Consider the following 25,349-nt stretch of genomic DNA (forward strand, 5'->3'; position numbering starts at 1 on the left):
GGGACAGGTGTAGAGGGAGCTTTACTCTGTATCTAACCCCCTGTCCCTGGGAGTGGGGACAGGTGTAGAGGGAGCTTTACTCTGTATCTAACCCCCTGTCCCTGGGAGTGGGGGACGGTGTAGAGGGAGCTTTACTCTGTATCTAACCCCTGTCCCTGGGAGTGGGTGGACGGTGTAGAGGGAGCTTTACTCTGTATCTAACCCCCTGTCCCTGGGAGTGGTGGACGGTGTAGAGGGAGCTTTACTCTGTATCTAACCCCTGTCCCTGGGAGTGGGGGGACGGTGTAGAGGGAGCTTTACTCTGTATCTAACCCCCCTGTCCCTGGGAGTGGGGAACGGTGTAGAGGGAGCTTTACTCTGTATCTAACCCCCTGTCCCTGGGAGGGCGGGGACGGTGTAGAGGGAGCTTTACTCTGTATCTAACCCCCTGTCCCTGGGAGTGGGGGCAGTGTAGAGGGAGCTTACTCTGTATCTAACCCCCTGTCCCTGGGAGGGCGTGGACGGTGTAGAGGGAGCTCTATTCTGTATCTAACCCCCCTGTCCCTGGGAGTGGGGGGACGGTGTAGAGGGAGCTTTACTCTGTATCTAACCCCCTGTCCCTGGGAGTGGGGGGCAGTGTAGAGGGAGCTTTACTCTGTATCTAACCCCTGTCCCTGGGAGGGCGGGGACGGTGTAGAGGAAGCTTTACTCTGTATCTAACCCCCTGTCCCTGGGAGTGGGGGACGGTGTAGAGGGAGCTTTACTCTGTATCTAACCCCTGTCCCTGGGAGTGGGGGGACGGTGTAGAAGGAGCTTTACTCTGTATCTAACCCCTGTCCCTGGGAGTGGGGGATGGTGTAGAAGGAGCTTTACTCTGTATCTAACCCCCTGTCCCTGGGAGTGGGGAATGGTGTAGAGGGAGCTTTACTCTGTATCTAACCCCCCCTGTCCCTGGGAGTGGGGGATGGTTAGAGGGAGCTTTACTCTGTATCTAACCCCCCTGTCCCTGGGAGTGGGGGACGGTGTAGAGGGAGCTTTACTCTGTATCTAACCCCCCTGTCCCTGGGAGTGGGGGGACGGTGTAGAGGGAGCTTTACTCTGTATCTAACCCCCTGTCCTTGGGAGTGGGGGACGGTGTAGAGGGAGCTTTACTCTGTATCTAACCCCCTGTCCCTGGGAGTTGGGGGACGGTGTAGAGGGAGCTTTACTCTGTATCTAACCCCTGTCCCTGGGAGTGGGGGATGGTGTAGAAGGAGCTTTACTCTGTATCTAACCCCCTGTCCCTGGGAGTGGGGGACGGTGTAGAGGGAGCTTTACCCTGTATTTGTGTATTGGTGGGGGTTGGGTTTGTGTTGGGGTTTGGGTATTGGGCTCCCCTCCCCTCCCCTTCCCCCCCCTCCCCCCCCCTCCCCCCCCCCCCCCCCCCCCCCCCAGGTCCGGCCTGTCATTGGCTGGTCACACAGAAGCTCATTGCTCACTCGGCAGACGGCTCACAATGGCACCCAGGCCTGGGGCCTTTTCCTGGGTCGGGCGGGTGTTGCGGTTTATATAATCCCCCGTCCGTCCTGGAGGGTGGGCTGATCCTGCCAAACCTGCCGTCAGACCCCGTGAGCTGCTGTCGCCGCACGTTGCCCCGCTTCCTGCTCTCCCCCCACCCCCCCCCTCCTCCAACCCCACCGCCCAACGCCCAACTCACCCACCGCACGCCGATCAGCCAGAGACCAACGCACAGGAAGATCCTGCCTTGGCTGCCGGTTGAGACAGAGGGAGAGAGACAGTGTGTGAGGAGAGAGAGACAAGGAGAGAGAGACAGATCGAGAGAGAGAGAGAGAGACAGACAGAGACAGACAAGGAGATAGAGAGCGACAGAGACAGACCGAGAGAGAGAGAGGAGATAGAGAGAGACAGACAGACCGAGAGAGAGAGAGAGAGAGAGACAGAGACAGACAAGGAGATAGAGAGAGACAGACAGACCGAGAGAGAGAGAGAGAGACAGAGACAGACAAGGAGATAGAGAGACAGAGACAGACCGAGAGAGAGAGAGAGGAGATAGAGAGAGACAGACAGACCGAGAGAGAGAGAGAGAGAGAGACAGAGACAGACAAGGAGATAGAGAGAGACAGACAGACCGAGAGAGAGAGAGAGAGACAGAGACAGAGACAGACAAGGAGATAGAGAGAGACAGAGACAGACCAAGAGAGAGAGAGAGAGACAAGGAGATAGAGAGAGACAGACAGACTGAGAGAGAGACCAGGAGATAGAGAGAGACAGACAGACGGAGAGACAGATACAAGGAGATAGAGAGAGAAACAGACAGACGGAGAGACAGATACAAGGAGATAGAGAGAGACAGACAGACAGACCGAGAGAGAGAGAGAGAGAGAGACGGAGACAGAGAGAGACCAGGAGATAGAGAGAGAGACAGACGGAGAGACAGATACAAGGAGATAGAGAGAGACAGAGACAGACCAAGAGAGAGAGAGACCAGGAGATAGAGAGAGACAGACAGACCGAAAGAGAGAGAGAGAGAGAGACAAGGAGACAGAGAGAGAGACAGAGAGAGAGAGAGAGAGACACCCGCAGACAGGAAGAGAGACAGATAGGGAGAGACGGGAAGGGAGAGAGAGAGTGAGATTGGGACCGAGAAGGAGAGAGAGAGTGAGATTGGGACCGAGAAGGAGAGAGAGAGAGGAGAGTGATTGAGTTGCCACCGGACGGTGCCTGAGGCCTGCCGAAATGGCTTCCTTCCTGCTGTGGAGGGGCCTGAACGTCGGGGACCCTGGGCACCCGTGTTCCAAGGTGTCGGCGAACGATTGCTGCGAGTACCTGGGTCAGGTCCTGCTGAACTCGTTTGGCACTGCCATCGCCGTCATCATCGTGATCAATACCATCTTCCTGGTGAGGGGGGGGGGGGGGGCATGGTGAGCCCAGACCCCTACCGGAATGGGGGGGGGGGGGGGGGCAGGGTTTACTCCCATCGGCATTGACCGTCCGTCCGGGGGAGGGGGGGGGGGGGGGAGCGGGAGGGGTGCAGAGGAGGGGTGGCTACAGTCCACAAGAAAGGTACTCACCGTCCAGAGGGATGGTATTGATCTTCCAGAGGAAGGGGGTATTTACCGTCCAGAGGAAGGTTGGCGGTGGGGGGGGGGTAAGGAAGCGGGCATCGGGAACTGACCAGGCGATCTGAGGGGAATCGGAGGTTAGCTCTGTGGGTGGACGGTTGAGTCATTCTGGGCTGGAGTTGGGAGGACTAGGTGGGACACTCCGGCAGACCACGGGCGCTGGTTTTGGGGACTCTCCCCCCCCCCACCCCCACCACCCTCCCTCGCTCCCTCCCCCCACACCTCAGGGAATGGACGCTCTGACCCCCCCCCTCCCCGGAGCATGTCCCGAGGAGGTTGACGAGGACGGTCCCCGGGAAAGTTGGAGGACTCTCTCCGCTCGATGGATGATGGGGGAGGGGGGGACGCGGAATCCGAATAAAACTATCGGAGTATTGACCGGCCGAGACAGAGTGGGCATTGGGAGGGTGTTCCCATCAGGGAGGGAGGGAGAGAGAGAGAGACTCAGATCCGAGGGCACAGCCTTGCAGAGTAAAAGGGATGACCCTTTTAGAACAGAGGTGAGGAGAAAACTCAATGGGCCGAATGGTCTCATTTCTGCTCCCATGTCTTCTAGAGAGGTGACAGGATTGAGGATTCTTAGACGACTGGATTTGAGGGTTTGGGGGGGGGCGGGGGGAGAGAGAGAGAGGTAGATTTCCCCTTGCATTCGCGGGAGATTCCGGGAGCAGGTAATCGAGTCCTCTCCGAATGAGAAGGGGTCACCCATTGAAGATGGAGGTGGGGAGGAATTTCTTTGCTCTGAGGCACAGCGATTCTGTCCTCTGCTCGCTTCCCCCTCTCTCCCCCTGTCTCTGTCTCTCTTTATATATCTCACGCTCGCTCTCTCTCTCTTTGTCTCTCTCTGTCTCTGTCTCCCTCCTCTGTCTCTGTACTTCTCTCCTTCTCTGTCTCTCTCTCCCCCTGTCTCTCTCTCTTTGTCTCTCTCTCTATGTCTCTGTGTATGTGTGTCTCTCTCTGCCTCCGTCTCTGTCTGTCTCTCTGCCTCTGTACTTCTCTCCTTCTCTGTCTCTCTCTCCCCTGTGTCTCTCTCTCTCTATGTCTCTGTGTATGTGTCTCTCTCTCTGCCTCCGTCTCTGTCTCTCTCCCTCCCTCTATCTCTCTCTCCGTCTCTCTGTCTGTCTGTCTCTCTCTCCCTCCGTCTCTCTCCCTCTGTCCCCCCCCCCCCCCCCCCTCCACCCCCACCAGTGATCCCTGGGTTAGAGAGAGAGAGAGAGGGGGAAATCAGCCAGGGTTCCTGCTCCTGATCACTGCCCAGTGATCCCTGGGTTAGAGAGAGAGAGAGAGAGGGGGGGAAATCAGCCAGGGTTCCTGCTCCTGATCACTGCCCAGTGATCCCTGGGGAAGAGAGAGAGAGAGGGATATCAGCCAGGGTTCCTACTCCTGATCACTGCCCAGTGATCCCTGGGTTAGAGAGAGAGAGAGAGGGGAAATCAGCCAGGGTTCCTGCTCCTGATCACTGCCCAGTGATCCCTGGGTTAGAGAGAGAGAGAGAGAGGGGGAAATCAGCCAGGGTTCCTGCTCCTGATCACTGCCCAGTGATCCCTGGGTTAGAGAGAGGGGGAGGGGGGGGAAATCAGCCAGGGTTCCTGCTCCTGATCACTGCCCAGTGATCCCTGGGTTAGAGAGAGAGAGAGAGAGGGGGGGAAATCAGCCAGGGTTCCTGCTCCTGATCACTGCCCAGTGATCCCTGGGGAAGAGAGGAGAGAGGGGATATCAGCCAGGGTTCCTACTCCTGATCACTGCCCAGTGATCCCTGGGTTAGAGAGAGAGAGAGAGGGGAAATCAGCCAGGGTTCCTGCTCCTGATCACTGCCCAGTGATCCCTGGGTTAGAGAGAGAGAGAGAGAGGGGAAATCAGCCAGGGTTCCTGCTCCTGATCACTGCCCAGTGATCCCTGGGTTAGAGAGAGAGAGAGAGAGGGGAAATCAGCCAGGGTTCCTGCTCCTGATCACTGCCCAGTGATCCCTGGGTTAGAGAGAGAGAGAGAGAGAGAGGGGATATCAGCCAGGGTTCCTGCTCCTGATCACTGCCCAGTGATCCCTGGGTTAGAGAGAGAGAGGGGAAATCAGCCAGGGTTCCTGCTCCTGATCACTGCCCAGTGATCCCTGGGTTAGAGAGAGAGAGAGAGGGGGAAATCAGCCAGGGTCCTGCTCCTGATCACTGCCCAGTGATCCCTGGGTTAGAGAGAGAGAGGGGGGAAATCAGCCAGGGTTCCTGCTCCTGATCACTGCCCAGTGATCCCTGGGTTAGAGAGAGAGAGAGGGGAAATCAGCCAGGGTTCCTGCTCCTGATCACTGCCCAGTGATCCCTGGGTTAGAGAGAGAGAGAGGGGAAATCAGCCAGGGTTCCTGCTCCTGATCACTGCCCAGTGATCCCTGGGTTAGAGAGAGAGAGAGGGGGGGGGGAAATCAGCCAGGGTTCCTGCTCCTGATCACTGCCCAGTGATCCCTGGGTTAGTGAGAGAGAGAGAGAGAGAGGGGGGAAATCAGCCAGGGTTCCTGCTCCTGATCACTGCCCAGTGATCCCTGGGTTAGAGAGAGAGAGAGAGGGGGAAATCAGCCAGGGTTCCTGCTCCTGATCACTGCCCAGTGATCCCTGGGTTAGAGAGAGAGAGAGGGGGAAATCAGCCAGGGTTCCTGCTCCTGATCACTGCCCAGTGATCCCTGGGTTAGAGAGAGAGAGAGGGAGGGGGAAATCAGCCAGGGTTCCTGCTCCTGATCACTGCCCAGTGATCCCTGGGTTAGAGAGAGAGAGAGAGGGGGGAAATCAGCCAGGGTTCCTGCTCCTGATCACTGCCCAGTGATCCCTGGGTTAGAGAGAGAGGGAGAGGGGGGAAATCAGCCAGGGTTCCTGCTCCTGATCACTGCCCAGTGATCCCTGGGTTAGTGAGAGAGAGAGAGAGAGAGGGGGGAAATCAGCCAGGGTTCCTGCTCCTGATCACTGCCCAGTGATCCCTGGGTTAGAGAGAGAGAGGGGGGGGGGGGGGAAATCAGCCAGGGTTCCTGCTCCTGATCACTGCCCAGTGATCCCTGGGTTAGAGAGAGAGAGAGAGAGGGGGGAAATCAGCCAGGGTTCCTGCTCCTGATCACTGCCCAGTGATCCCTGGGTTAGAGAGAGAGAGAGAGGGGGGAAATCAGCCAGGGTTCCTGCTCCTGATCACTGCCCAGTGATCCCTGGGTTAGAGGGGCGGAGGAAGTGTCTGTTGTGGTTTTGTAGTGAGCTGGGGTGAAGGGCAGGGACAGAGCCGGGTTTCTGTGCTCGCTGCACACTAAAGACTTTCTCTTCATTGCCAACAGTTCTACTCAAAAGTGAAAAATACCGCAACGTCTTGCAAATATAAGATCCAGCAAGTGAAAAGTGAGTACAGGGGTATATCACTTCGCACAGAGGGAGGGGGCACACCCTCCCCCCTCTCTCTCTCCCCCCACAGCGAGGGGTCAGTCCCCACGGGGAGAGCTGTCCCCCCTCTCTCCCTCTCTCTCCCCAGCGAGGGGTCAGTCCCTACGGGGAGAGCCTTCCCCCCTCTCTCTCTCCCCCCACAGCGAGGGGTCAGTCCCCACGGGGAGAGCTGTCTCCCCTCTCTCTCCCCAGCGAGGGGTCAGTCCCCACGGGGAGAGCTGTCCTCCCTCACTCTCTCTCTCCCCCCCAGTGAGGGGTCAGTCCCCACGGGGAGAGCTGTCCCCCCTCTCTCTCTCTCCCCCCAGCGAGGGGTCAGTCCCCACGGGGAGAGCTGTCCCCCCTCTCTCCCTCTCTCTCCCCCCAGTGAGGGGTCAGTCCCCATGGGGAGAGCTGTCCTCCCCCTCTCTCTCTCCCCCCCAGCGAGGGGTCAGTCCCCACGGGGAGAGCTGTCCCCCCTCTCTCTCTCCCCCCCAGCAAGGAGTCAGTCCCCACGGGGAGAGCTGTCCTCCCTCTCTCTCTCTCCCCCCCAGCGAGGGGTCAGTCCCCATGGGGAGAGCTGTCTCCCCTCTCTCTCTCCCCCCCAGCGAGGAGTCAGTCCCCACGGGGAGAGCTGTCTCCCCTCTCTCTCTCTCCCCCCAGCGAGGGGTCAGTCCCCATGGGGAGAGCTGTCCTCCCCCTCTCTCTCTCCCCCCCAGCGAGGAGTCAGTCCCCACGGGGAGAGCTGTCTCCCCTCTCTCTCTCCCCCCCAGCGAGGGGTCAGTCCCCATGGGGAGAGCTGTCCTCCCCCTCTCTCTCTCCCCCCCAGCGAGGGGTCAGTCCCCACGGGGAGAGCTGTCCCCCCTCTCTCTCTCCCCCCAGTGAGGGGTCAGTCCCCACGGGGAGAGCTGTCCCCCCTCTCTCTCTCTCCCCCCAGCGAGGGGTCAGTCCCCATGGGGAGAGCTGTCCCCCCTCTCTCCCTCTCTCTCCCCCCAGTGAGGGGTCAGTCCCCATGGGGAGAGCTGTCCCCCCTCTCTCCCTCTCTCTCCCCCCAGTGAGGTGTCAGTCCCCACGGGGAGAGCTGTCCCCCCTCTCTCTCTCTCCCCCCAGCGAGGGGTCAGTCCCCATGGGGAGAGCTGTCCCCCCTCTCTCTCTCCCCCCAGTGAGGGGTCAGTCCCCACGGGGAGAGCTGTCCTCCCTCTCTCTCTCTCTCTCTCTCCCCCCAGTGAGGGGTCAGTCCCCACGGGGAGAGCTGTCCCCCCTCTCTCTCTCTCCCCCCAGTGAGGGGTCAGTCCCCACGGGGAGAGCTGTCCCCCCCCTCTCTCTCTCCCCCCAGTGAGGGGTCAGTCCCCACGGGGAGAGCTGTCCTCCCTCTCTCTCTCTCTCTCTCTCCCCACAGTGAGGGGTCAGTCCCCACGGGGAGAGCTGTCCCCCCTCTCTCCCCCCAGTGAGGAGTCAGTCCCCACGGGGAGAGCTGTCTCCCCTCTCTCTCTCTCTCCCCCCAGTGAGGGGTCAGTCCCCACGGGGAGAGCTGTCTCCCCTCTCTCCCCCCAGTGAGGAGTCAGTCCCCACGGGGAGAGCTGTCTCCCCTCTCTCTCTCTCTCTCTCTCCCCCCAGTGAGGGGTCAGTCCCCACGGGGAGAGCTGTCCTCCCTCTCTCTCTCTCTCTCTCCCCCCAGTGAGGGGTCAGTCCCCACGGGGAGAGCTGTCCCCCCTCTCCCTCTCTCTCCCCCCAGCGAGGGGTCAGTCCCCACAGGGAGAGTTGTCTCCCCTCTCCCTCTCTCTCCCCCCAGCGAGGGGTCAGTCCCCACGGGGAGAGCTGTCTCCCCTCTCTCTCTCTCTCCCCCCCCAGTGAGGGGTCAGTCCCCATGGGGAGGGGATGGATTATTTGGGAGATGTGGAATTAGCTGCTTTTTTTTATGGATTGCAGGTAAATCGTATTTGGAAGTGGTTAGCCCGGCACTCCCCTGCAGTGAGTATTCAACCAATTACTCCCATCAGTAAAGCACCCCATGATAGGGCCACAGCCCAGGGACTGGTCTGTATCCGGGCAACGAAGACTGGAGCTTGGGTCCAGCCCACAAAGTGTCCCACCACTGTCCCGTAGCGACAACAGCCTCCTGTAACTGTCCCGTAGCTGACAACAGCCCCCTGTAACTGTCCCGTAGCTGACAACAGCCCCCTGTAACTGTACCGTAGCTGACAACAGCCCCCTGTAACTGTCCCGTAGCTGACAACAGCCCCCTGTAACTGTCCCGTAGCCGACAACAGCCCCCTGTAACTGTCCCGTAGCCGACAACAGCCCCCTGTAACTGTCCCGTAGCGACAACAGCCCCCTGTAACTGTCCCGTAGCGACAACAGCCCCCTGTAACTGTCCCGTAGCTGACAACAGCCCCCTGTAACTGTCCCGTAGCTGACAACAGCCCCCTGTAACTGTCCCGTAGCTGACAACAGCCCCCTGTAACTGTCCCGTAGCGACAACAGCCCCCTGTAACTGTCCCGTAGCTGACAACAGCCCCCTGTAACTGTCCCCTAGCTGACAACAGCCCCCTGTAACTGTCCCGTAGCGACAACAGCCCCCTGTAACTGTCCCGTAGCTGACAACAGCCCCCTGTAACTGTCCCGTAGCGACAACAGCCCCCTGTAACTGTCCCGTAGCGACAACAGCCCCCTGTAACTGTCCCGTAGCTGACAACAGCCCCCTGTAACTGTCCCGTAGCTGACAACAGCCCCCTGTAACTGTCCCGTAGCTGACAACAGCCCCCTGTAACTGTCCCGTAGCTGACAACAGCCCCCTGTAACTGTCCCGTAGCTGACAACAGCCTCCTGTAACTGTCCCGTAGCTGACAACAGCCCCCTGTAACTGTCCCGTAGCTGACAACAGCCTCCTGTAACTGTACCGTAGCTGACAACAGCCTCCGTGTAACTGTACCGTAGCTGACAAAGCCCCCTGTAACTGTCCCGTAGCTGACAAAGCCCCCTGTAGCTGTCCCGTAGCTGACAACAGCCCCCTGTAACTGTCCCGTAGCTGACAACAGCCTCCTGTAACTGTACCGTAGCTGACAACAGCCCCCTGTAACTGTCCCGTAGCTGACAAAGCCCCCTGTAGCTGTCCCGTAGCTGACAACAGCCCCCTGTAACTGTCCCGTAGCTGACAACAGCCCCCTGTAACTGTCCCGTAGCTGACAAAAGCCCCCTGTAACTGTCCCGTAGCTGACAACAGCCTCCTGTAACTGTCCTGTAGCCGACAACAGCCCCCTGTAACTGTCCCGTAGCTGACAACAGCCCCCTGTAACTGTCCCGTAGCTGACAACAGCCCCCTGTAACTGTCCCGTAGCTGACAACAGCCCCCTGTAACTGTCGCGTAGCCGACAACAGCCGCCTGTAACTGTCCCGTAGCTGACAACAGCCTCCTGTAACTGTCGCGTAGCCGACAACAGCCGCCTGTAACTGTCCCGTAGCTGACAATAGCCCCCTGTAACTGTCCCGTAGCTGACAACAGCCCCCCGTAACTGTCCCGTAGCTGACAACAGCCCCCTGTAACTGTCCCGTAGCTGACAACAGCCCCCTGTAACTGTCCCGTAGCTGACAACAGCCCCCTGTAACTGTCCCGTAGCTGACAACAGCCCCCTGTAACTGTCCCGTAGCCGACAACAGCCCCCTGTAACTGTCCCGTAGCTGACAACAGCCCCCTGTAACTGTCCCGTAGCTGACAACAGCCCCCTGTAACTGTCCCGTAGCTGACAACAGCCCCCTGTAACTGTCCCGTAGCCGACAACAGCCCCCTGTAACTGTCCCGTAGCCGACAACAGCCCCCTGTAACTGTCCCGTAGCCGACAACAGCCCCCTGTAACTGTCCCGTAGCTGACAACAGCCCCCTGTAACTGTCCCGTAGCGACAACAGCCCCCTGTAACTGTCCCGTAGCCGACAACAGCCCCCTGTAACTGTACCGTAGCTGACAACAGCCCCCTGTAACTGTCCCGTAGCTGACAACAGCCCCCTGTAACTGTCCCGTAGCTGACAACAGCCCCCTGTAACTGTCCCGTAGCTGACAACAGCCCCCTGTAACTGTCCTGTAGCTGACAACAGCCTCCTGTAACTGTCCTGTAGCCGACAACAGCCCCCTGTAACTGTCCCGTAGCTGACAACAGCCTCCTGTAACTGTCCCGTAGCTGACAACAGCCTCCTGTAACTGTCCCGTAGCTGACAACAGCCCCCTGTAACTGTCCCGTAGCTGACAACAGCCCCCTGTAACTGTCCCGTAGCTGACAACAGCCCCCTGTAACTGTCCTGTAGCCGACAACAGCCTCCTGTAACTGTCCCGTAGCTGACAACAGCCTCCTGTAACTGTCCCGTAGCTGACAACAGCCCCCTGTAACTGTCCCGTAGCTGACAACAGCCCCCTGTAACTGTCCCGTAGCTGACAACAGCCCCCTGTAACTGTCCCGTAGCTGACAACAGCCTCCTGTAACTGTCCCGTAGCTGACAACAGCCCCCTGTAACTGTCCCGTAGCTGACAAAGCCCCCTATAGCTGTCCCGTAGCTGACAACAGCCCCCTGTAACTGTCCCGTAGCTGACAACAGCCCCCTGTAACTGTCCCGTAGCGACAACAGCCCCCTGTAACTGTCCCGTAGCCGACAACAGCCCCCTGTAACTGTCCCGTAGCCGACAACAGCCCCCTGTAACTGTCCCGTAGCCGACAACAGCCCCCTGTAACTGTCCCGTAGCCGACAACAGCCCCCTGTAACTGTCCCGTAGCCCACAACAGCCCCCTGTAACTGTCCCGTAGCCGACAACAGCCCCCTGTAACTGTACCGTAGCTCACAAAAGCCCCGTGTAACTGTACCGTAGCCCACAAAAGCCCCGTGTAACTGTACCGTAGCTCACAAAAGCCCCCTGTAACAGTACCGTAGCCCAGAAAAGCCCCCTGTAACTGTACCGTAGCTCACAAAAGCCCCGTGTAACTGTACCGTAGCTCACAAAAGCCCCCTGTAACAGTACCGTAGCTCACAAAAGCCCCCTGTAACTGTACCGTAGCTCACAAAAGCCCCGTGTAACTGTACCGTAGCTCACAAAAGCCCCCTGTAACAGTACCGTAGCCCAGAAAAGCCCCCTGTAACTGTACCGTAGCTCACAAAAGCCCCGTGTAACTGTAGCGTAGCTCACAAAAGCCCCCTGTAACAGTACCGTAGCTCACAAAAGCCCCCTGTAACTGTACCGTAGCCCAGAAAAGCCCCCTATAACTGTACCGTAGCCCACAAAAGCCCCCTGTAACTGTACCGTAGCTCACAAAAGCCCCGTGTAACTGTACCGTAGCTCACAAAAGCCCCGTGTAACTGTACCGTAGCTCATAAAAGCCCCGTGTAACTGTACCGTAGCTCATAAAAGCCCCCTGTAACTGTACCGTAGCTCACAAAAGCCCCGTGTAACTGTACCGTAGCTGACAAAAGCCCCGTGTAACTGTACCGTAGCTGACAAAAGCCCCGTGTAACTGTACCGTAACTCACAAAAGCCCCCTGTAACTGTACCGTATCTGACAAAAGCCCCCTGTAACTGTACCGTAGCTCACAAAAGCCCCCTGTAACTGTACCGTAGCTCACAAAAGCCCCGTGTAACTGTACCGTAGCTGACAAAAGCCCCGTGTAACTGTACCGTAGCTGACAAAAGCCCCGTGTAACTGTACCGTAACTCACAAAAGCCCCCTGTAACTGTACCGTATCTGACAAAAGCCCCCTGTAACTGTACCGTAGCTCACAAAATCCCCCTGTAACTGTACCGTAGCTGACAAAAGCCCCGTGTAACTGTACCGTAGCTGACAAAAGCCCCCTGTAACTGTACCGTAGCTGACAAAAGCCCCCTGTAACTGTACCGTAGCTCACAAAAGCCCCGTGTAACTGTACCGTAGCTGACAAAAGCCCCGTGTAACTGTACCGTAACTCACAAAAGCCCCCTGTAACTGTACCGTATTTGACAAAAGCCCCCTGTAACTGTACCGTAGCTCACAAAAGCCCCCTGTAACTGTACCGTAGCTGACAAAAGCCCCCTGTAACTGTACCGTAGCTGACAAAAGCCCCCTGTAACTGTACCGTAGATCACAAAAGCCCCCTGTAACTCTACCGTAGCTGACAATATCCCCCTGTAACTGTACCGTAGCTGACAAAAGCCCCCTGTAACTGTAACGTAGCTGACAAAAGCCCCCTGTAACTGTACCGTAGCTCACAAAAGCCCCCTGTAACTGTACCGTAGCTGACAAAAGCCCCCTGTAACTGTACCGTTGCCCACAAAAGCCCCCTGTAAGTGTACCGTAGCTCACAAAAGCCCCCTGTAACTGTACCGTAGCTGACAAAAGCCCCGTGTAACTGTACCGTAGCCCACAAAAGTCCCGTGTAACTGTACCGTCGCTGACAAAAGCCCCCTGTAACTGTACCGTAGCTCACAAAAGCCCCCTGTAACTGTACCGTAGCTGACAAAAGCCCCCTGTAACTGTACCGTAGCCCACAAAAGCCCCCTGTATATGTATCGTAGCCCACAAAAGCCCCCTGTAACTGTACCGGAGCCCACAAAAGCCCCCTGTAAGTGTACCTTAGCTCACAAAAGCCCCCTGTAAATGTATCGTAGGCCACAAAAGCCCCCTGTAACTGTACCGTAGCCCACAAAAGCCCCATGTAACTGTATCGTAGCTGACAAAAGCCCCCTGTAACTATATCGTTGCCCACAAAATCCCCCTGTAACTGTACCGTAGCTGACAAAAGCCCTGTGTAACTGTACCGTAGCTGACAAAAGCCCCCTGTAACTGTACCGTAGCTGACAAAAGTCCCCTGTAACTGTACCGTAGCTGACAAAAGCCCCCTGTAACTGTACCGTAGCTGACAAAAGCCCCCTGTAACTGTACCGTAGCTGACAAAAGCCCCCTGTAACTGTACCGTAGCAGACAAAAGTCCCCTGTAACTGTACCGTAGCTCACAAAAGCCCCGTGTAACTGTACCATAGCTGACAAAAGCCCCCTGTAACTGTACCGTAGAAGACAAAATCCCCCGTGTAACTGTACCGTAGCTGACAAAAGCCCCGTGTAACTGTACCGTAGCCCACAAAAGCCCCATGTAACTGTATCGTAGCTGACAAAAGCCCCCTGTAACTGTACCGTAGCCCACAAAAGCCCCATGTAACTGTATCGTAGCTGACAAAAGCCCCCTGTAACTGTACCGTAGCTGACAAAAGCCCCCTGTAACTGTACCGTAGCTCACAAAAGCCCCCTGTAACTGTACCGTAGCTGACAAAAGCCCCCTGTAACTGTACCGTAGCTCACAAAAGCCCCGTGTAACTGTACCGTAGCCCACAAAAGCCCCTGTAACTGTACCGTAGCTGACAAAAGCCCCATGTAACTGTACCGTAGCCCACAAAAGCCCCGTGTAACTGTACCGTAGCTGACAAAAGCCCCGTGTAACTGTACCGTAGCCCACAAAAGCCCCGTGTAACTGTACCGTAGCTGACAAAAGCCCCTGTAACTGTACCGTAGCTCACAAAAGCCCCGTGTAACTGTACCGTAGCTGACAAAAGCCCCTGTAACTGTACCGTAGCTCACAAAAGCCCCGTGTAACTGTACCGTAGCTGACAAAAGCCCCCTGTAACTGTACCGTAGCTCACAAAAGCCCCGTGTAACTGTACCGTAGCTGACAAAAGCCCCCTGTAACTGTACCGTAGCCCACAAAAGCCCCGTGTAACTGTACCGTAGCTGACAAAAGCCCCCTGTAACTGTACCGTAGCTGACAAAAGTCCCGTGTAACTGTACCGTAGCACACAAAAGCCCCGTGTAACTGTACCGTAGCTGACAAAAGCCCCGTGTAACTGTACCGTAGCTGACAAAAGTCCCCTGTAACTGTACCGTAGCTGACAAAAGCCCCTGTAACTGTACCGTAGCTCACAAATGCCCCCTGTAACTGTACCGTAGCTGACAAAAGCCCCCTGTAACTGTTCCGTAGCTGACAAAAGCCCCGTGTAACTGTACCGTAGCTGACAAAAGCCCCGTGTAACTGTACCGTAGCTGACAAAAGCCCCCTGTAACTGTACCGTAGCTCACAAAAGCCCCTGTAACTGTACCGTAGCTCACAAAAGCCCCGTGTAACTGTACCGTAGCTCACAAAAGCCCCCTGTAACTGTACCGTAGCTGACAAAAGCCCCGTGTAACTGTACCGTAGCTGACAAAAGCCCCGTGTAACTGTACCGTAGCTGACAAAAGCCCCCTGTAACTGTACCGTAGCTGACAAAAGCCCCGTGTAACTGTACCGTAGCTGACAAAAGCCCCCTGTAACTGTACCGTAGCTCACAAAAGCCCCTGTAACTGTACCGTAGCTCACAAAAGCCCCGTGTAACTGTACCGTAGCTCACAAAAGCCCCCTGTAACTGTACCGTAGCTGACAAAAGCCCCGTGTAACTGTACCGTAGCTCACAAAAGCCCCGTGTAACTGTACCGTAGCTGACAAAAGCCCCGTGTAACTGTACCGTAGCTGACAAAAGCCCCGTGTAACTGTACCGTAGCTGACAAAAGCCCCCTGTAACTGTACCGTAGATCACAAAAGCCCCCTGTAACTCTACCGTAGCTGACAAAATCCCCCTGTAACTGTAACGTAGCTGACAAAAGCCCCCTGTAACTGTACCGTAGCTGACAAAAGCCCCCTGTAACTAACGTAGCTGACAAAAGCCCCCTGTAACTGTACCGTAGCTGACAAAAGTCCCCTGTAACTGTACCGTAGCTCACAAAAGCCCCGTGTAACTGTACCGTAGCTCACAAAAGCCCCCTGTAACTGTACCGTAGCTCACAAAAGCCCCCTGTAACTGTACCGTAGCTGACAAAAGCCCCCTGTAACTGTACCGTAGCTGACAAAAGTCCCGTGTAACTGTACCGTAGCTCACAAAAGCCCCGTGTAACTGTACCGTAGCAGACAAAAGCCCCGTGTAACTGTACCGTAGCTCACAAAAGCCCCCTGTAACTGTACCGTAGCTGACAAAAGCCCCCTGTAAATGTATCGTAGCCCACAAAAGCCCCCTGTAACTGTACCGGAGCCCACAAAAGCCCCCTGTAAGTGTACCTTAGCTCACAAAAGCCCCCTGTAAATGTATCGTAGGCCACAAAAGCCCCCTGTAACTGTACCGTAGCCCACAAAAGCCCCATGTAACTGTATCGTAGCTGACAAAAGCCCCCTGTAACTATATCGTTGCCCACAAAATCCCCCTGTAACTGTACCGTAGCTGACAAAAGCCCTGTGTAACTGTACCGTAGCTGACAAAAGCCCCCTGTAACTGTACCGTAGCTGACAAAAGCCCCCTGTAACTGTACCGTAGCAGACAAAAGTCCCCTGTAACTGTACCGTAGCTCACAAAAGCCCCCTGTAACTGTACCGTAGCTGACAAAAGCCCCCTGTAACTGTACCGTAGCCCACAAAAGCCCCCTGTAACTGTACCGTAGCTGCCAAAAGCCCCCTGTAACTGTACCGTAGCAGACAAAAGTCCCCTGTAACTGTACCGTAGCTCACAAAAGCCCCGTGTAACTGTACCGTAGCTGACAAAAGCCCCCTGTAACTGTACCGTAGCAGACAAAATCCCCCGTGTAACTGTACCGTAGCTGACAAAAGCCCCGTGTAACTGTACCGTAGCCCACAAAAGCCCCATGTAACTGTATCGTAGCTCACAAAAGCCCCCTGTAACTGTACCGTAGCCCACAAAAGCCCCCTGTAACTGTACCGTAGCTCACAAAAGCCCCCTGTAACTGTACCGTAGCCCACAAAAGCCCCATGTAACTGTATCGTAGCTGACAAAAGCCCCCTGTAACTGTACCGTAGCTGACAAAAGCCCCCTGTAACTGTACCGTAGCTCACAAAAGCCCCATGTAACTGTACCGTAGCCCACAAAAGCCCCATGTAACTGTACCGTAGCTGACAAAAGCCCCGTGTAACTGTACCGTAGCCCACAAAAGCCCCATGTAACTGTACCGTAGCTGACAAAAGCCCCGTGTAACTGTACCGTAGCCCACAAAAGCCCCGTGTAACTGTACCGTAGCTGAAAAAAGCCCCTGTAACTGTACCGTAGCTGACAAAAGCCCCGTGTAACTGTACCGTAGCTGACAAAAGCCCCCTGTAACTGTACCGTAGCTCACAAAAGCCCCGTGTAACTGTACCGTAGCTGACAAAAGCCCCCTGTAACTGTACCGTAGCCCACAAAAGCCCCGTGTAACTGTACCGTAGCTGACAAAAGCCCCCTGTAACTGTACCGTAGCTGACAAAAGTCCCGTGTAACTGTACCGTAGCTGACAAAAGCCCCTGTAACTGTACCGTAGCTGACTAAAGTCCCCTGTAACTGTACCGTAGCTGACAAAAGCCCCTGTAACTGTACCGTAGCTCACAAAAGCCCCGTGTAACTGTACCGTATCTGACAAAAGCCCCCTGTAACTGTACCGTAGCTCACAAAAGCCCCTGTAACTGTACCGTAGCTCACAAAAGCCCCGTGTAACTGTACCGTAGCTCACAAAAGCCCCCTGTAACTGTACCGTAGCTGACAAAAGCCCCGTGTAACTGTACCATAGCTCACAAAAGCCCCGTGTAACTGTACCGTAGCTGACAAAAGCCCCGTGTAACTGTACCGTAGCTGACAAAAGCCCCATGTAACTGTACCGTAGCTGACAAAAGCCCCCTGTAACTGTATCGTAGCTGACAAAAGCCCCCTGTAACTGTACCGTAGCTGACAAAAGCCCCCTGTAACTGTACCGTAGCTCACAAAAGCCCCCTGTAACTGTACCGTAGCTGACAAAAGCCCCCTGTAACTGTACCGTTGCCCACAAAAGCCCTCTGTAAGTGTACCGTAGCTCACAAAAGCCCCCTGTAACTCTACCGTAGCTGACAAAATCCCCCTGTAACTGTAACGTAGCTGACAAAAGCCCCCTGTAACTGTACCGTAGCTCACAAAAGCCCCCTGTAACTGTACCGTAGCTGACAAAAGCCCCCTGTAACTGTACCGTTGCCCACAAAAGCCCCCTGTAAGTGTACCGTAGCTCACAAAAGCCCCCTGTAAATGTATCGTAGGCCACAAAAGCCCCCTGTAACTGTATCGTAGCCCACAAAAGCCCCCTGTAACTGTACCGGAGCCCACAAAAGCCCCCTGTAAGTGTACCTTAGCTCACAAAAGCCCCCTGTAAATGTATCGTAGGCCACAAAAGCCCCCTGTAACTGTACCGTAGCCCACAAAAGCCCCATGTAACTGTATCGTAGCTGACAAAAGCCCCCTGTAACTATATCGTTGCCCACAAAATCCCCCTGTAACTGTACCGTAGCTGACAAAAGCCCCCTGTAACTGTACCGTAGCTGACAAAAGCCCCCTGTAACTGTACCGTAGCTGACAAAAGCCCCCTGTAACTGTACCGTAGCAGACAAAAGTCCCCTGTAACTGTACCGTAGCTCACAAAAGCCCCCTGTAACTGTACCGTAGCAGACAAAAGTCCCCTGTAACTGTACCGTAGCTCACAAAAGCCCCGTGTAACTGTACCGTAGCTGACAAAAGCCCCCTGTAACTGTACCGTAGCAGACAAAATCCCCCGTGTAACTGTACCGTAGCTGACAAAAGCCCCGTGTAACTGTACCGTAGCCCACAAAAGCCCCATGTAACTGTATCGTAGCTGACAAAAGCCCCCTGTAACTGTACCGTAGCTGACAAAAGCCCCCTGTCACTGTACCGTAGCCCACAAAAGCCCCATGTAACTGTATCGTAGCTGACAAAAGCCCCCTGTAACTGTACCGTAGCTGACAAAAGCCCCCTGTAACTGTACCGTAGCTCACAAAAGCCCCCTGTAACTGTACCGTAGCTGACAAAAGCCCCCTGTAACTGTACCGTAGCTCACAAAAGCCCCCTGTAACTGTACCGTAGCCCACAAAAGCCCCTGTAACTGTACCGTAGCTGACAAAAGCCCCATGTAACTGTACCGTAGCCCACAAAAGCCCCATGTAACTGTACCGTAGCTGACAAAAGCCCCGTGTAACTGTACCGTAGCCCACAAAAGCCCCGTGTAACTGTACCGTAGCTGACAAAAGCCCCGTGTAACTGTACCGTAGCTGACAAAAGCCCCCTGTAACTGTACCGTAGCTCACAAAAGCCCCGTGTAACTGTACCGTAGCTGACAAAAGCCCCCTGTAACTGTACCGTAGCTGACAAAAGCCCCGTGTAACTGTACCGTAGCTGACAAAAGCCCCCTGTAACTGTACCGTAGCTGACAAAAGTCCCGTGTAACTGTACCGTAGCTCACAAAAGCCCCGTGTAACTGTACCGTAGCTGACAAAAGCCCCGTGTAACTGTACCGTAGCTGACAAAAGTCCCCTGTAACTGTACCGTAGCTGACAAAAGCCCCTGTAACTGTACCGTAGCTGACAAAAGCCCCATGTAACTGTACCGTAGCTCACAAAAGCCCCGTGTAACTGTCCCGTAGCTCACAAAAGCCCCGTGTAACTGTACCGTATCTGACAAAAGCCCCCTGTAACTGTACCGTAGCCCACAAAAGCCCCGTGTAACTGTACCGTAGCTCACAAAAGCCCCTGTAACTGTACCGTAGCTCACAAAAGCCCCGTGTAACTGTACCGTAGCTCACAAAAGCCCCCTGTAACTGTACCGTAGCTGACAAAAGCCCCGTGTAACTGTACCGTAGCTCACAAAAGCCCCGTGTAACTGTACCGTAGCTGACAAAAGCCCCGTGTAACTGTACCGTAGCTCACAAAAGCCCCGTGTAACTGTACCGTAGCTGACAAAAGCCCCGTGTAACTGTACCGTAGCTGACAAAAGCCCCGTGTAACTGTACCGTAGCTGACAAAAGCCCCCTGTAACTGTATCGTAGCTGACAAAAGCCCCCTGTAACTGTACCGTAGCTGACAAAAGCCCCCTGTAACTGTACCGTAGATCACAAAAGCCCCCTGTAACTCTACCGTAGCTGACAAAATCCCCCTGTAACTGTAACGTAGCTGACAAAAGCCCCCTGTAACTGTACCGTAGCTGACAAAAGCCCCCTGTAACTGTACCGTAGCTGACAAAAGTCCCGTGTAACTGTACCGTAGCTCACAAAAGCCCCGTGTAACTGTACCGTAGCTGACAAAAGCCCCCTGTAACTGTAACGTAGCTGTCAAAAGCCCCCTGTAACTGTACCGTAGCTGACAAAAGCCCCCTGTAAATGTATCGTAGCCCACAAAAGCCCCCTGTAACTGTACCGGAGCCCACAAAAGCCCCCTGTAAGTGTACCTTAGCTCACAAAAGCCCCCTGTAAATGTATCGTAGGCCACAAAAGCCCCCTGTAACTGTACCGTAGCCCACAAAAGCCCCATGTAACTGTATCGTAGCTGACAAAAGCCCCCTGTAACTATATCGTTGCCCACAAAATCCCCCTGTAACTGTACCGTAGCTGACAAAAGCCCTGTGTAACTGTACCGTAGCTGACAAAAGCCCCCTGTAACTGTACCGTAGCTGACAAAAGCCCCCTGTAACTGTACCGTAGCTGACAAAAGCCCCCTGTAACTGTACCGTAGCTGACAAAAGCCCCCTGTAACTGTACCGTAGCAGACAAAAGTCCCCTGTAACTGTACCGTAGCTCACAAAAGCCCCCTGTAACTGTACCGTAGCTGACAAAAGCCCCCTGTAACTGTACCGTAGCAGACAAAAGTCCCCTGTAACTGTACCGTAGCTGACAAAAGCCCCCTGTAACTGTACCGTAGCTGACAAAAGCCCCCTGTAACTGTACCGTAGCTCACAAAAGCCCCCTGTAACTGTACCGTAGCTGACAAAAGCCCCCTGTAACTGTACCGTAGCTGACAAAAGCCCCGTGTAACTGTACCGTAGCTGACAAAAGTCCCGTGTAACTGTACCGTAGCTGACAAAAGCCCCCTGTAACTGTACCGTAGCTGACAAAAGCCCCCAGTAACTGTACCGTCGCTGACAAAAGCCCCGTGTAACTGTACCGTAGCTGACAAAAGCCCCCTGTAACTGTACCGTAGCTGACAAAAGCCCCCTGTAACTGTACCGTAGCTGACAAAAGCCCCGTGTAACTGTAACGGAGCCCACAAAAGCCCCGTGTAACTGTACCGTAGCTGACAAAAGCCCCCTGTATCTGTACCGTAGCTGACAAAAGCCCCCTGTAACTGTACCGTCGCTGCCAAAAGCCCCGTGTAACTGTACCGTAGCTGACAAAAGCCCCGTGTAACTGTACCGTAGCTCACAAAAGCCCCCGTGTAACTGTACCGTCGCTGCCAAAAGTCCCCTGTAACTGTACCGTAGCTCACAAAAGCCCCCTGTAACTGTACCGTAGCCCACAAAAGCCCCCTGTAACTGTACCGTAGCTGACAAAAGCCCCCTGTAACTGTACCGTAGCTCACAAAAGCCCCCTGTAACTGTACCGTAGCTCACAAAAGCCCCCTGTAACTGTACCGTAGCTGACAAAAGCCCCCTGTAACTGTACCGTAGCTGACAAAAGCCCCCTGTAACTGTACCGTAGCTCACAAAAGCCCCCTGTAACTGTACCGTCGCTGCCAAAAGCCCCGTGTAACTGTACCGTAGCTGACAAAAGTCCCCTGTAACTGTACCGTAGCTCAAAGTCCCCTGTAACTGTACCGTAGCTGACAAAAGCCCCGTGTAACTGTACCGTAGCTGACAAAACCCCGTGTAACTGTACCGTAGCTGACAAAAGCCCCCTGTAACTGTACCGTAGCCCACAAAAGCCCCCAGTAACTGTACCGTAGCTCACAAAAGCCCCCTGTAACTGTACCGTAGCTGAAAAAAGCCCCGTGTAACTGTACCGTAGCTCACAAAAGCCCCCTGTCACTGTACCGTAGCTGACAAAAGCCCCGTGTAACTGTACCGTAGCCCACAAAAGCCCCGTGTAACTGTACCGTAGCTCACAAAAGTCCCCGTGTAACCGTACCGTAGCTGACAAAAGCCCCCTGTAACTGTACCGTAGCTCACAAAAGCCCCCTGTAACTGTACCGTAGCTGACAAAAGCCCCGTGTAACTGTACCGTAGCTCACAAAAGCCCCCTGTAACTGTACCGTAGCTGACAAAAGCCCCGTGTAACTGTACCGTAGCTGACAAAAGCCCCCGTGTAACTGTACCGTTGCCCACAAAAGCCCCGTGTAACTGTACCGTAGATCACAAAAGCCCCCTGTAACTGTACCGTCGCTGACAAAAGTCCCCGTGTAACCGTACCGTAGCTGACAAAAGCCCCCTGTAACTGTACCGTAGCTCACAAAAGTCCCCGTGTAACCGTACCGTAGCTGACAAAAGCCCCCTGTAACTGTACCGTAGCTCACAAAAGCCCCCTGTAACTGTACCGTAGCTCACAAAAGCCCCCTGTAACTACCGTAGCTGACAAAAGCCCCCTGTAACTGTACCGTTGCCCACAAAAGCCCCCTGTAACTGTACCGTAGCTCACAAAAGCCCCGTGTAACTGTACCGTAGCTGACAAAAGCCCCCGTGTAACTGTACCGTAGCTGACAAAAGCCCCGTGTAACTGTACCGTAGCCCACAAAAGCCCCCTGTAACTGTACCGTAGCTGACAAAAGCCCCGTGTAACTGTCCCGTAGCCCACAACAGCCCCCTGTAACTGTACCGTAGCTCACAAAAGCCCCCTGTAACTGTACCGTAGCTGACAAAAGCCCCGTGTAACTGTCCCGTAGCTCACAAAAGCCCCCTGTAACTGTACCGTAGCTCACAAAAGCCCCCTGTAACTGTATCATAGCTGACAAAAGCCCCTGTAACTGTCCCGTAGCTGACAAAAGCCCCCTGTAACTGTACCGTAGCTCACAAAAGCCCCCATGTAACTGTACCGTAGCTGGCAAAAGCCCCCTGTAACTGTACCGTAGCCCACAAAAGCCCCGTGTAACTGTACCGTAGCTGACAAAAGCCCCCTGTAACTGTACTGTAGCTCACAAAAGCCCCCTGTAACTGTACCGTAGCTGACAAACGCCCCCTGTAACTGTACCGTAGCTCACAAAAGCCCCCTGTAACTGTACTGTAGACCACAAAAGCCCCCTGTAACTGTACCGTAGCTGACAAAAGCCCCCTGTAACTGTACCGTAGCTCACAAAAGCCCCCTGTAACTGTACCGTAGCCCACAAAAGCCCCCGTGTAACTGTACCGTAGCTGACAAAAGCCCCGTGTAACTGTACCGTAGCTCACAAAAGCCCCGTGTAACTGTACCGTAGCTGACAAAAGCCCCCTGTAACTGTACCGTAGCTGACAAAAGCCCCGTGTAACTGTACCGTAGCTCACAAAAGCCCCTTGTAACTGTACCGTAGCTCACAAAAGCCCCGTGTAACTGTACCGTAGCTGACAAAAGCCCCATATAACTGTACCGTAGCTCACAAAAGCCCCCTGTAACTGTACCGTAGCCCACAAAAGCCCCCGTGTAACTGTACCGTAGCTGACAAAAGCCCCCTGTAACTGTACCGTAGCTGACAAAAGCCCCGTGTAACTGTACCGTAGCTGACAAAAGTCCCCTGTAACTGTACCGTAGCTGACAAAAGCCCCCTGTAACTGTACCGTAGCTCACAAAAGCCCCCTGTAACTGTACCGTTGCCCACAAAAGCCTCGTGTAACTGTACCGTAGCTCACAAAAGCCCCCTGTAACTGTACCGTAGCTGACAAAAGCCCCCTATAACTGTACCGTAGCTGACAAAAGCCCCGTGTAACTGTACCGTAGCTGACAAAAGCCCCGTGTAACTGTACCGTAGCTGACAAAAGCCCCGTGTAACTGTACCGTAGTTGACAAAAGCCCCCTGTAACTGTACCGTAGCTCACAAAAGCCCCCTGTAAATGTACCGTAGCTGACAAAAGCCCCCTGTAACTGTACCGTAGCTGACAAAAGCCCCGTGTAACTGTACCGTCGCTGACAAAAGCCCCGTGTAACTGTACCGTAGCTGACAAAAGCCCCGTGTAACTGTACCGTAGTTGACAAAAGCCCCCTGTAACTGTACCGTAGCTCACAAAAGCCCCCTGTAAATGTACCGTAGCTGACAAAAGCCCCCTGTAACTGTACCGTAGCTCACAAAAGCCCCGTGTAACTGTACCGTAGCTCACAAAAGCCCCCTGTAACTGTACCGTAGCTGACAAAAGCCCCCTGTAACTGTACCGTAGCCCACAAAAGCCCCCTGTAACTGTACCGTAGTTGACAAAAGCCCCCTGTAACTGTACCGTAGTTGACAAAAGTCCCCTGTAACTGTACCGTAGCTGACAAAAGTCCCCTGTAACTGTACCGTAGCTGACAAAAGCCCCCTGTAACTGTACCGTAGCCCACAAAAGCCCCCTGTAACTGTATCGTAGCTCACAAAAGCCCCCTGTAACTGTACCGTAGCTCACAAAAGCCCCCTGTAACTGTACCGTAGCCCACAAAAGCCCCCTGTAACTGTACCGTAGCTCACAAAAGCCCCGTGTAACTGTACCGTAGTTGACAAAAGCCCCCTGTAACTGTACCGTAGCTGACAAAAGCCCCGTGTAACTGTACCGTAGCTCACAAAAGCCCCCTGTAACTGTACCGTAGCTCACAAAAGCCCCCTGTAACTGTACCGTAGCCCACAAAAGCCCCCTGTCCCTGTGCCGTAGCTGACAAAAGCCCCGTGTAACTGTACCGTAGCTGACAAAAGCCCCCTGTAACTGTACCGTAGCTGACAAAAGCCCCCTGTAACTGTACCGTAGGTGACAAAAGCCCCCTGTAACTGTACCGTAGCTGACAAAAGCCCCCTGTAACTGTACCGTAGCTGACAAAAGCCCCCGTGTAACTGTACCGTAGCTGACAAAAGCCCCCTGTAACTGTACCGTAGCTCACAAAAGCCCCCTGTAACTGTACCGTAGCTGACAAAAGCCCCGTGTAACTGTACCGTAGCTGACAAAAGCCCCCTGTAACTGTACCGTAGTTGACAAAAGTCCCCTGTAACTGTACCGTAGCCCACAAAAGCCCCCTGTAACTGTACCGTAGCTGACAAAAGCCCCGTGTAACTGTACCGTAGCTCACAAAAGCCCCCTGTAACTGTACCGTAGCTGACAAAAGCCCCGTGTAACTGTACCGTAGCTGACAAAAGCCCCCTGTAACTGTACCGTAGCTGACAAAAGCCCCCTGTAACTGTACCGTAGCTGACAAAAGCCCCGTGTAACTGTACCGTAGTTGACAAAAGTCCCCTGTAACTGTACCGTAGCCCACAAAAGCCCCCTGTAACTGTACCGTAGGTGACAAAAGCCCCGTGTAACTGTACCGTAGCTGACAAAAGCCCCGTGTAACTGTACCGTAGCTGACAAAAGCCCCGTGTAACTGTACCGTAGCTCACAAAAGCCCCGTGTAACTGTACCGTAGCTCACAAAAGCCCCGTGTAACTGTACCGTAGCTCACAAAAGCCCCGTGTAACTGTACCGTAGCTCACAAAAGCCCCGTGTAACTGTACCGTAGCCCACAAAAGCCCCGTGTAACTGTACCGTAGCTCACAAAAGCCCCGTGTAACTGTAACGTAGCCCACAAAAGCCCCCTGTAACTGTACCGTAGCCCACAAAAGCCCCCTGTAACTGTACCGTAGGTGACAAAAGCCCCCTGTAACTGTACCGTAGGTGACAAAAGCCCCCTGTAACTGTACCGTAGCTCACAAAAGCCCCGTGTAACTGTACCGTAGCTGACAAAAGCCCCGTGTAACTGTACCGTAGCTCACAAAAGCCCCCTGTAACTGTACCGTAGCTGACAAAAGCCCCGTGTAACTGTACTGTAGCTCACAAAAGCCCCCTGTAACTGTACCGTAGCTGACAAAAGCCCCGTGTAACTGTACCGTAGCTCACAAAATCCCCCTGTAACTGTACCGTAGCCCACAAAAGCCCCG

At 54.8% G+C, this 25,349-nt stretch overlaps 1 protein-coding gene across 1 annotated transcript in view; it reads left to right on the forward strand.

Moving 5' to 3' along the window:
* The first annotated feature begins 1,589 nt into the window (after positions 1-1,589).
* LOC148133642 (uncharacterized) overlaps positions 1,590-25,349 on the forward strand; it is a 34,289-nt gene continuing 10,529 nt past the window's right edge. Inside the window, exons 1-3 of the mRNA XM_087985769.1 lie at positions 1,590-2,877; positions 6,400-6,460; positions 8,408-8,449. Of these exons, the coding sequence (XP_087841895.1) occupies positions 2,716-2,877; positions 6,400-6,460; positions 8,408-8,449 (265 nt within the window). The 5' untranslated portion in view covers positions 1,590-2,715. The remainder of the gene's footprint in view (positions 2,878-6,399; positions 6,461-8,407; positions 8,450-25,349) is intronic.

The sequence above is a fragment of the Chiloscyllium plagiosum genome, unplaced genomic scaffold, assembly GCF_037043375.1.
Source record: "Chiloscyllium plagiosum isolate Xiang-an unplaced genomic scaffold, Cpla_swu_hap1 HiC_scaffold_235, whole genome shotgun sequence".
NCBI lineage: Eukaryota > Metazoa > Chordata > Chondrichthyes > Orectolobiformes > Hemiscylliidae > Chiloscyllium > Chiloscyllium plagiosum.